Source organism: Falco biarmicus, chromosome 4, assembly GCF_023638135.1.
Source record: "Falco biarmicus isolate bFalBia1 chromosome 4, bFalBia1.pri, whole genome shotgun sequence".
Taxonomy (NCBI): Eukaryota; Metazoa; Chordata; class Aves; order Falconiformes; family Falconidae; genus Falco; species Falco biarmicus.
The window spans coordinates 57566510-57579205 of NC_079291.1; the positions used below are offsets into that span (position 1 = coordinate 57566510).

General features: G+C 41.6%; 1 protein-coding gene across 3 annotated transcripts in view; it reads right to left on the bottom strand.

Moving 5' to 3' along the window:
• CRHR2 (corticotropin releasing hormone receptor 2) overlaps positions 1-12696 on the bottom strand; it is a 160248-nt gene that overhangs the window by 17395 nt on the left and 130157 nt on the right. For all 3 annotated transcript variants that reach the window (XM_056338268.1, XM_056338269.1, XM_056338270.1), the window contains 3 exons: positions 6022-6107; positions 2698-2833; positions 918-959 (listed from right to left, as the gene is read on the bottom strand). In XM_056338268.1, coding sequence (XP_056194243.1) covers positions 918-959; positions 2698-2833; positions 6022-6107 — 264 coding nt within the window. The remainder of the gene's footprint in view (positions 1-917; positions 960-2697; positions 2834-6021; positions 6108-12696) is intronic.

The following is a 12696-nucleotide window of genomic DNA, read 5'->3' on the forward strand; positions in this document are numbered from 1 at the left end:
TTAATCTGAGAAAACAGGGTTGCTTCTTGTTAACATCACCTCAGAATTCTTGAGGAAGAGGGGAAATGAAGAAAACAAAACAAAATAATACTGGTGCTTCACTGGCCGAAGTATAGAAAATATCGCAAAGCAGCTGAGTAAGAAGACATGCCCATTCTCTCTCATAGCCTACAATGAAATTAAGAAGCAGCACAAACAAAATGTATCCCAATACAGCAGGAATAATTAAGACATGGAATTAATTTTTGCAGAGACACAATATTTTTACTGGAAAAATACGACACACTTAAATGTAGGTAAATGAGACACTGGCAGTGTAAACAGGGGAAAAAAGATAAATCTCTCACACTGTGGGGTGTAAGTCAAACACCGAGGATATCAGTGAACCATTTCTTGCTTGAGTAGCAGTACCTAAAATTAATTATGAAGAACACCACCCTGTCCCCAACCCTCTCTTCTGAATGCAACAGGCATTGATCACTCAGATATCCACACAGAAAAAAACCAACTTGCTCAACTCAGCATGGCAATTATAAAAATGGGTCACCTGCAGCATATCCTTAACAACAGCCCAGCTCAGAAGTAATGCTCATGTATGCACAGAAATCATATTTGCAATGAATAAGAAACTTCAAAGAAGTCTTAATATGAAGAACAAATATTTTATAATTTAAGAAGACTACTCTTCCTCTGCCCTGACCTTCCAGGCAAGAACCTGAATTTGATAAAGCTTTGTGAATAAAGGACATGGACAAAAAGGGCTGGGAAATTCAGATGCACGCTACCTGAAACTTCTCCAAGAGCAACAGACTGATGGGACGATGACCCCATGTAAAAAAACCTCATGTTTAGCAGGCATTCAAGTAAGTTCCACCTCCCAAGAATGAATTACACTGACAGAAGGGGACACTACTTACCTCACCATTCAAGAAGCAGTAAAATACTGACACAAAGAAACCCTGGAAAGAATAGAAAGCAGTTAATTATTAGACATGTATTTTAAGATGCAGAATCAGGGACTGAGCTTTATCCTGGGATCATCCCAAGCAAAACTATAATATTGTTGAGATCATCCACTTCTAGTCAGATGAAATCTTTGCCCAAAAACTTCATGAGAAAATACTAAGTGACTTGCAGCTCACAGGTGAGACATGAGAACTAGGATCTAGACAGCTGTCCACGGATAAAGGGGTTTGCCACTTCAGCTATGCTAAAGCGCATCTACAGCTGCCAGCTGCCACCCCAGAATGGTACAGACCCCTCACAGACACTATGTCATGCCTGCCAGCTCTACGTGATGTCTCAGACACAGGGGATGTCAAACGGCCTTAGATGGTCTTGTGTGAGCAAGTGTATCATCAGGGTGCTTGCATTCTTCTGATCTGAATTGCTGTGTGGAATCTGCGGACAGCAGTGTCTAGACTCCTGTAATGACTGCAAAGATTGTAATGACTAAACTGGAAGCTCAGATGACAACATGATGACAGTTTCATCTCTACACCTGTGAGCAGAATCCTACCCATTTTACTTTAAGCAATGGGCTGTAATTATTGTCACCATAAAGAAGGGAATATCTGTGCTTTCTTTCTTACTTATGTCTTCGTAACATGATAAAATAACCAGTGCAGCATTTTTTGAGACAGTGAGCATCAGCAGATATAAAATACAATTAATCTTAGGGAGTGAAAAGTGTGGATTAGTTCACTGATAAAGGCTAAAGTTCCTTTTTTCTCATAGATTGAAAGGGTAATTTTTCATTTTGGATATTCAGTTGTGGTTTCTGGTGGGATGCTCTGTGTTTCAAAGCTAAACATGCAATCAGTAAAAACAGTAATCAAAAGATCAAAACTTTTGTAATCCATAAGCACAGAATTGGCTTGACAGAATGTGTGCTCTATATTTGTATTGGTATCCTGGGTAACAGAGTGCTTGTTCCTCCACATATCAGAGGGAAAACATTAATGTCAAACCCAGTTCCACCCTAGTTCAAGAAGGTCTTTAAGCAGAGGTAAAGCTGCAGGACACACCTAAGCAGACTAAACACCATTCAGGGTCTTCAGCCAGTTTTGGTTTTGTATCAAATCCAGAAACCTGGGGCAATTACTTACTTTCCACTGCCTTTTACATCCTGGCAGAACTCCTGTTGAATTCAGGGGAGGGAGGAGACAGGGTATGAGTTCTCAGTTGGTATGGTCTCATGGCTGAGTGTATGCACCATTGCAGGAGTGAAAGGCTGGGCAATACAGCTAATGTCTCAATCAAGCAAGTCCAATAGGTAGGAGTTGTTTCCCTTTGTTTTAGCAACATCTAGTCTAAGTCTCGGAGGGCTCACTGTGTGCTCTGTGAAGAGAGAGGTACCTTGGGAGGGTGATTCATCATCCTCTCTCAGGCAGTTTAGGACAGAATTAAACATCATCTCTCTCCATAGACTTTAGATGGAGCCCAGGTGAGAAGCTGTAGCTATAGACTGAACATAGTACTGATGTTAAGGGAGATTAATCCCTCCACTACATGTCTGAGAGGAGATCTCCACTCCATATAACATACTTATATATCCATTATGCACGCGTGAACAAAGCTGAGCTATTTTCAACTAATATTTCTGTCATTGACTTCATTGCCATAAGTTTCATGGCTGAAAAGCACTGATGATCCTTTCAGCAGTAGCTGATTCTAGCTGTAAACTTGTTATCTTACCTGAAAAGACTGCAGGAAGGAATTGAAATAGATGAAAACAATCTGGGAAATGTCATCTTCACCAGGGTTGACAAAGAAAAGCATGTAGGTGATGCCCAGCAAGGGCAGAAGAACTAACGTTGCCTTGACTGCCTTCCTGGGGACAAGAAACAGAAAACACAAGTGAACACACAAAAGAACAACTGTGTTATCTGAACCACTGTACGTTGACCCAAACCAAATAAATCACTTCGTCAGTGGAGAGAGGGATGAGTCTCAGAGCAATTGAAAGGGAAGTGAAGTACCTACATCAGCTAGAGAGGGAACTTAGATGCCTCCTTAAGACAGTTCAGCACCTGCACATGTCAAACAGGGTGAGAAGAAAACAAAAGGATGGCCTAAGACTTGTCTCCTCAGGGCTGTCCAATACGTACAGTCAACTGGAGGAAGGAAGTATTTTAAGAAAGAAATTCACATCTGTCTAGTGTCTAACATAGCGAATGGAGTTAGGGAACACAAGTACTCCCTGCAGGTACTTCCATCTTTTGAGGCATGCTGCTAGAGCATTTGAGGGTAGCAGTGGGAGGTTGTATTTGCACAATGGCCAAATAATTTGAGATTTTTCCCAGGAGGACATCCAAGTTTTAGACACTTCTCAGCCTGCCTGTACAGGAACAGTCCCAAGATTTGTGGCCAGCTTATTGTGTAACTCAGGATGGAGGCTCCTAGTGTCCTCATGCAATGAAGAACAAAAGCTTCTTAGTGCTGAGGAGAGGATATTTAGGAGGGAGCCCATGGGAACCCATGTCAGAAAGGCTGGGTAGAATTTAGCAGAGGAGCACAGAAAGAGTGACAGCTGCAGGGGTGGGCTGTGAAGCCACAGGTGAGTTTGATAGTTCACACTCAGTACCTGACCACTTGGAGAAATGTGTTCTGGGAAAGCCTTTGCCTTTGAATCCTGCTTTTTGTCCCCACTTTGAATTCCAGGGGAAAAATGGGAACCTTTTTTATACCACTCCCTTTCTCTCTCTTATTCCTCCAGACAGTTTCTGTCCTATCAATGAGGCTTGCATTAGGCTGAAGTCTTGAGATTCTCTGCAGGTTTGATGAGTGATTTCTTAATAGCTCAGGGTGATGTGATAAGTGCACAGTTTAGCTTCTGACCAGGGCAGGACTGCTGTGCCCTGAGACCTGCTCTATGCCCATCTTTTGATTCTGCCTGGAGTGGAAATGCTTTCTTTCTCTCTGCAAAAAGTGCACACTCAGTTGCTTAGGGCTGTCTTATAAATAAACAAGCAGGTGGTGCACAATAAAGTGTAAGTGATTATTAACAGAACTATTAGGGGCTAATCTTTATTATTGGTACTATAATAACGCCTTGGGATGTCAGCTGCAGAACAGCACCTCATTGTGCTAGATACTGTACAAACACAGAAGACTAATTTTGTTAAGCCTGTTTAAACCTTTGTGTAATGCCAAAACAGGTAGATAAAGACAGGTAGGTACACAGGCAGGGGAGCACAAAAACATTGCCAGCATCAGGGTAAAATGAGTGTCTTAACAAAGTAGCTGTCACATCATTTAACACTTGCTTAACTCAGTTTGGACTATTCAGCTTTAGAACAGCGAGGCTTGCCCCAGGCTTTCCTGGAATTACAAGCTTTCCTATTTAGGCTGTGAAAAAGAGGGTTCCTTTTCAGAGCCTGCAGTGAGGATAAGATCACCATCCTCTGTTCAAGGATGGAGGCAGTTACTTTACATTGCCTCAGAGTAGTATCCCTAATGTTCCCTGCAAACTGTGGAAGGTATAAAAACCTACTGAGATTTGAATCAAGACCTTTTCATGCTAGTTTATAGTTTTATGGCACGAAGTTTGAGCACGAAAGAGGGGTATTTTCCCCATGCATTTCTCAGGAAATGTGCAGAGAAGAACCTGAACAAGAAAATCAGACTACTGCATTAACTTCACATTTGTCCCCAAACCACAGACAGGAGTAAAGGAAGGAATCAGGCAAAACAACAAAACCATATTACTGCAACAAAACTGTTTTGTGAAACAGCCTTGACTCCAGAGTCAGGAGGAGGTTGATTTGAGGATGTCAAGATTCAAGCTTTAGCTTGATACACTGCTATTTTATCTAGAAATTATTTAGAGAATTGTGACCAATCTTACTCCACAAAACCTGCATTATTTCCCAGTGTAAGGACCTGTCTGTCCACATATGCTCCAACCATTTTGCATGACACTGGTCAATGGTAAGAGAGGAAGGGCACTCAGCATCTCCTGATCTCTAAGAATTTGCTTTTAGGCTGTTTAGGTTGCTCTAAGTCCACAGTGCTGCCAGAAGGGGCCAGGCCACCTTCCTTCTGCTGCCCTGTGCTAAACGTTCCTGTCCTCTCCTTTCTGCCATGCTGGTCCTTGTGAGGTTGTACAACCGGGGATCTGATCTACCTGAGAACCCACCCCATATAAAGATGATGATTAGCTGAGCATCAGTTCTGTGACACAACCCACTCAGTGGTTACACTGATGCTGGTGCCAGCTTAAGGGGCACAATCACCCTTCATTCCCATATTCTACACTTAAAAAAAAAAAAATATTAAACCTTACCGTAAAAACCTGTATGCACACAGTAATAATCAGTAACGATACTGATATTGACTATAGATATGATATGATTGTTTTGGCCCAGACTCTGTTCTTCTTTTACTTCTGGCTCTGCTAGGATATTAATATGAACAAGGATCTTAATATACATACGCACATGATTTACTGAGAAGTCTTGATATTGTATTGTTCTGCACCTGTGAAGCTAAAGACTGGAACAGAGAAGCAACCTAGTAGGGACTGAACAGTTTTTCACTAATTCTCCAGATTAGCTGAATGAATGGTCTAGTCATCATTGAAATAATTTATGATATATTAATATAATACAGATGGTTGTGTACGAATAGAAATTAATTAAATACCTATCCTCGCTTGAAATCAAATCTTTCAGATTTCATTGGAAGGGGGAAATTTCATGTGTGTTGGAGCATACGCAAACCTGAAGGAGGTGAGGGGGCTGGTGGCAATGGCAGTGTGCGTGTCTGTGCCTGTAAGCCTAGGCTGCGTCGGTTGTTTGGACGCTGAAATGGAGAGGAGAGAAAAAATGCAGGCACACTTTTATGGATAGCCTGCAAAAATAAATACTGTATACATAACCATCTGAACTCAAGGGGCAAGGAAGACACTCTCAGAGATCAACAGTAGCATCTGGAAAGACAAAGATGGGACAAAGGCAGGGCAGGCAAGGCAGGTCTTTGTTAACACCAGAAAACAGCAAGAAGCACCAGCTGACTTACCTGTACTGTATTGTTTCTGAAGTGGTTGAAGCTCTCAGTTTTGTCATTAAAATCCTAACTATGTTAAATAGAAATACAAAATTTATCTGGAAAAGAAGGGAGAGGAAAAAATAAGACCAGTGAGTTGAATAATGGCTTAAAGGATGTAGTATGTTTTAAAAGGCACATTTTGCAGTTCCAACCTGATTGAAAACAACCTCTTGGTTTTACCATTGATTGCAACAGACTCAGAAGTTTACTACAAATACCAGATTACACAGCAAATATGCAACTGCTATTAAAGTTTTCAAATGTTTTCAAACAGCAGTGAAAATGGAATACAAAATTAATGGTCCCAGCAAGGAACTTCTTTTTATTCCCTTTTACTCCTTGCCTGCGTGCCACAAGGAGCTAAGCGTGGGATTTGTTTGGCTGTTTGAATCTGTCAGTGGCTGAGCTCACCCTAGGCTCCCTGCACAGAGCATGTGGCAGCACTCAGCACCGTGCTGCCTTGCTAGGGCAGGCGTTTTGGACCATCCTCCCATCCCACAGCAGGCTGTGATGGTTGGGGAGGGCTCCCCAGACCCAAAGTATGAGGCTGCACTGCAGAGATCTGAATGTGAGTTTGTCACACGGGACTCCCTTTGTATTCGGTGAAGGCTACACATTGCAGTCCACAAGAGGCATTTAAAACAGAGCAGATGAATCATACCTGAAAAAAACATATTTTTTTTGCACTGTCTTTAAAGGTGAGATGATGGATTTATCACTTCCCTTTATAATCTGCTGAGCTAGGTAATTATTATTTCTGCTACAATCTCACCACTGAGAATTAAGATTTGCTCTAATTACTGTTGTAGCATCTGCTAGTGAGTTTCTTATATAAGTGTAAACAGGAAAGAAAAACAACCCCAAACAACTGAAAAGGAGATTCTGATTTGTAGACTGTGATCAGCAGAAGGATTTGGCACCTAGAAGCAAGTTTTATGTTGTTTTCAACACATAAAGTAGGGTAGCTTACAACATACTGTTCTGTCTCAAAATTGTTGATGATCTACACTGTCACAACTACGGAACTGTTATCTCAGGGTGCTGGGGTCACAGCCTAGGCTTCTGAGAAATATTTATCTCACATGAGTTTCCAGAGTCCCAAGGCTCCTGGCATTTCGCATTCTATGAATGGAACAATTTTGTGATAGACTTCCAGCAATTTATGAACACTGTAGCAGAGCTGCAAATTTAAACGTGTTCTCAAAATATGCTCCTTTCTTTTCCATGCAATGTGGTATATTTTAATGATCTAATATCTTGGCATCCATCATATCATTCCCTGTGGTTACTGTAACTTTGTTTATAACAGATGGTGCAATAAGCACCTGAATAGACACTGGGAGACTGGCAACATTGGAAATTGTGTACATTAAACACTTATTACGTGAGATATAAAAATGCTGCTCTAGGAGTTAACAAGTGACATTTTTTGAAATTGTTTCCTTAGCAGAGCAGGGCCTTTGGGACTATAAGAAATGAAACAGCACAGTTTGTATATTTGTTTGTGCTAGAGTTGTCTTTGTCATATTTAAGAGGTTGAAGTCAACTGGTTCTCACTTTATTTATCAGAGGCAAAACCAGCTTCATATCACTGGTTCAACTTAAATCTTAAACTCCTCACAGTGGTGACTGCACCATTCCTCAATACCAGAAAGAGGAATGTCCCGGCAGTCTCTGGCGAGGGGGAGGTGGGTGAGGGTGTCCTTCACCCACAGGGAGAAAAGTTTTGCCTCTGAAATTCTGCTACCAAATCTTGAGGTTCTTCATCAGCTCAGAGCCAGCTTTGGGTTACTTCTATTGAGGATGCAAAAAAGGCACCAGTCCAAAACTTGCCACTTCTGCAATCGTCATGGAAGGTGCCAGATGGAATTACAGACTCTTAGGCAATGGCAAGTTCCAGATATAAGTAGGACTAATCACATAAGATTAACATGATGAACTGGAATGAAGAAAGCATTTCAAGTTTCATGAGTCCTACTCTGATGTGAAAGCAGGGAACTGGAAATTCAAGTCGCCACAGGCTGCATTAGAAAAATTAGGGATTTTGATCCCTGAAATTAAATTGCAAAAGTGTGATTCATCAGTCCAGAAGGAGAATTGCTAGCTGAAAAGTTTGGGGTTACTTCACTAGAAATACTCTTATCCTATATAAATCATTTTTTAATTCTCCCAGTCTTTTCCCTAAGCTCTCGCTACCCAAGGGCTGCAGAAAGAAAACAATGATAACATACAAAAAGGATGTAGCAATACTTCCCACCTAGATTTTCCTGTATGTTTGCACTGATCCCTGGTGACAACTGCTTTGCTCATCTGGTTGGCAGCAGTAATATTGACTCAGTCAAAGCTCACTGCGTACTGTGTGCCAGCAAAAGCTGAGCATCCCAAAGGTGGCCACATTCAGGGAGAGAATTCAACTACCCAAGCACAGACACCAGCACAGCTAAGGGCTGTGGGTGGCACTGGTATATGTGACACAGGGCTGGTAAGGGACCACAGCTGCCTACAGCAGCAACAGGAAGGCAGATACACCAGTGCTTACTTGTAACAAGCTGCCCAGTTGTTATGTGCAAGCCTGCTAGGGACATTATTTCTATAACACTTTCTAGGAGAGAGGAACACTGAGGCCAGAAGAGGGTCATTGGCCACTCACCCAGAGACCTATTCCTGGTTCTTGCATTGAATACATTGTGTATCCTTTGTTGTTGTAGTCTGAGTCCAACTCAGCCTCACGTGGGGCACCAATTGCTGCAGCACAATCAAACTAGTAAACTGCAACAAGGCTTTACCATTGGTCAGATTCTACTGTCTGTGCTGTTATCTCCTTCCTCCAAAGGTCACCCCAACACTGCCCCTCCTCCACCCAACCCCCACTCCCACCATCCTCAGGACTATTTAACCACTTAGCAGGAAGGAGCTACACCTGCACATCATCCATGTCAATCAACCCACTGTCACTGAGGCCAGGCCACAGCTGCATGTTATCAATGCTGATCAACCCACTGCCTTCATCCCTCTACACTTAGTCACTTGGGCAGTGTTCAAGCCTGTGGGCCTGACAACAGACACTAAAATTCACCTGAGGGTGCACTGGATAATCTCTAGTCTGCATTTCAGAGTGCCTGTCACCCTGCCTCTCCATTAATGTTTGTAGTCATGTACTTGTCAACAAGGTGGAGGGTCTCGCAAAATTCTTACTGCTATACTGTTTTCCTTCTATCTTTCTCCTAAAGTTCTCATTTGCTGTGCAATCCTTCACATGCTGGAGAGGAGGCTTTAGGTCTTATGCCTGCAATAAAATGGAATACTCTTGTAGACAGCCCCAATATAGATAACTGTATCTACCCTTGAGCTAGTTACCACCAGCTCCTTTAATAATCACTGGAGAAAAACAGCTACTTTTTTTTTTTTTTTTTACATTATAGTTCCTCCTGTCTATTTGAGACGTTAACTTCAGCATGAGATGACTCCCCATTTTGAAGTGCTTCTTTATGTGACTTGCATAGACAGACCTGTTGGGAGGGCTTATATTATCAGGCTGTATTACAGGGTTGCATTTAGTCACCTAAACAATGACAGTCATTTTGATGCCATGGTGTATCCTGCTGGACTTTAAACTGCTGCTTCAGAACAGCATGGGCTTTCTAGAGGATCTGTATCATCTCTGACAGACTCATGTGGGGCTTTCATCTGAAAAAGTACTATTCACCTATGCTTAGGCAAAAAGATCCCTCCTCTGAGTTAGATTAAATAAGCCCTATCTTGATAGTGTTAACGTTTCCTAATGAAACAATTGTGAATACCAAGTCACAGTGATTTTTCAAAAAGCATGAAGGAACAGAACTTCTATGGCTAATGGTTGGCTGCCTTAACCCATGTGCCACTTTGGTGCTATAGTAATAACTGTCATTTACAGAAAATCTGTCCCACTGCTCACCTAAGGCTCCAGAAACACTGATCCCAAATTCCACTTTATCTAACCGCAGAAACAAACTCATACCTGGGAATTATATTTCCTATTCTGATCCTCATAAATGGCTGCTCTGTAAATAGCAAACATGGATCCAAATTTCTCTGGATTCTTAGGGAGGGTCCCAAGTTTAAACTGGCCCAACTGCAGACCTGACGCTTATGCACACAATTACACTTTGCTAGCATTTAATAAATTAAAGTGTCCATCAAAGCCCTGGTAAGGGCTTGTCACCTAAGGAGAAAAGCAAAGCCTGACACCCAGTCACCATGCGGTCTCCATGCGTACCCTGATGTGTAAAGAAAGAGTGTGAGGACAAATACCCAATGACACTGCCCAAGTACAGCATCCTAGCTTTCAGCAACAGGCAATGGAGGACTTTTTGAGACAGGCATTAGAGACTCATCTCTGTGCCTCACTGAGCTTTTCCTTCCTGAATGGGTCTAATCCATTAACTCAACTTCCTATTGGTTTCATCTTTACAACACCCAGTGTCAGTGAGTACTGCCCTTTAGCAGTTCATGAAGGAGAGGGAGGAAAATTTGAAAAGAAAATAAATTTGCCTGAAAAGCAAAGAGAAACCTGTTCCAAGAGAAGGTTGGAAGGAGGTTTCTTGGAGAAACCTCCAAGAGAAGGAGGGCAGAAAAAAGTAACATCCAAATTTGGTCTGTCTTTCCCTCCAAACCAGAGTCTTGCTTTTTCAAAAGGGCTGGTAAATGGGACGGGGGAAGCAGAGCATCTTGGGCTGGCTGGAAGGTACTGGAAAAACAAGTCATAGATATCAGCCCAAGAGGCGGCGGTAGGGATGCAAGTCAGGAGAATTCTATGGCCTTTTTATGCATAAAGTAAGATCAGAAAAATCATTCATATCTCCTTCTGGCTTTCGAATCTATGAATAATGTATGCAGCTCTTTGGAGGCTTGGTTTTCCACTTTCTCACAGGGCTGCTTTCCACAGCTGTTGCTGCACCAGGACAAGACCGGAGCACAACCTTTGGCTTGTTGCATACAAAGCTCCTGTTACTGGCGTCATCCCACAGGCCCCTCCAGGAAAAAGAGTAACTAATTCTTCCCCATTCTAGATTAGTTACCTAAGTGAGAAAACTGAAGTGACTTGGCCTTTCCTGTAAAGCGATTCCATCACACGAGGATAAGAAGAATAAAAGCATAAGGAGCTGAGTTGAATTGACATAATTTCATTTTAGATTACTTCCAGGCAGCTGGTTATCCCAGGCTCTATTTATATTCAGTGGAGAGAAACAAGGACTTTTCAACATTGGTTCATTTGACATATTTGAAATGAGTTTCAGGATAAATAGTGCTTGGACTTAAACCAACTGCCCACACAAATCATCCAGTGATTTTCAGATCACCCAGGGGTATCTCACCTGAGCTTCAACTGAATGAATGTGGCTGTATCTACCAGGGATCTGTGACATTATATTGTATGAAAGCTTAAAAAACACGTTTTGGGGCACCAACACCAAGGGTTCCCTTTTGTCTCTATCAAGGTTTCTCTAGGAGAACTTTAAGACTTGAACAGGAAACTTTGCAAAGGCAATGCTTAGCAAGCAAAAAATTCCAAGGCAAAAGATGCAAATGCGGTAACATCATAATATCTATTTCTGGGTTTGCCTACTAGAAACAAATTTCAGTGTGTTCAGTTTTAACGCATTCTTTTAAAAGAACACTCCTTCACTTCAGAAAGACATTTGGCTCAGTACAACCTTTTAGTAGCCCTCAAAGAGGTCTAAGCTGAAGATCAGCTCTCACTGCATAATGAGATAGATTTTTATTGTCCATTTGTCCACACTGGGCCTGATACCACAGCTCATAGGGATGATAGCCTGGGTTTGTTCAGGACAGAAGGCACAACCTGGGAATCAAAGAGGGAACAGGCTGCTGCACACAGCCTGCAAAAGCTGAAGTTTTTGAAATGAAAATGGAGCTATTTTCTCATCTGGAGAGAATTCAAACAGTTCTAGTGACTACCAGATTGTTTCTGATTCACAATCAAAGCAAATGAAGCCTCTGGTGTTTATTCCTTATATATATGTAGTAGCGTTTCAATGGAAGAAAGTTCTTACTACTGCAAAGTGAGTTTTCCTAGAAAATAGCCTCTGTACTGTATCTAGCACAGTACACAATAATTTGTTAAGGACTTTCTCGTCATTATTGGAGCTCTGTGTCAACAAATCAATTTATCTCAGAACTTGACAGCTCTAACAAAATGCACACATCAGTTCCATACAGGGAGACTGATGAATGGACATTCAAGAGAAGTACAGATGACAGGCAGTGCATCCTTTTTATTTATCTTTAATCTCACTTGATACTTTTAATAATTTCTGTTTATAGATTTTTTTCTGCTTCATAATGGAAAATAGAACTAAGGATTTTTCCCTTGATACATGTTGATCGAGAAAATTAATCTAAAGGTGAGGTCTTGAAGACAGAATAAAACAGCTTACTTGTTAGTCTTTTATATATGATGAGAGTGCTGAGAATATCATTGCTGGAATAAGACCCTTTCCAACTGCAGATGGGAAAGAAGTAGCTTTCGTATCTTGCCAGGGCTTTGGAAGTTTAGTGTTTCCATCTCTAAATTGAGATGAAAATTCAGAGCCCCAAAATGGAGTTATAAGCCAGTGATTTAAAAGCATTTGGACCATCTGTTTT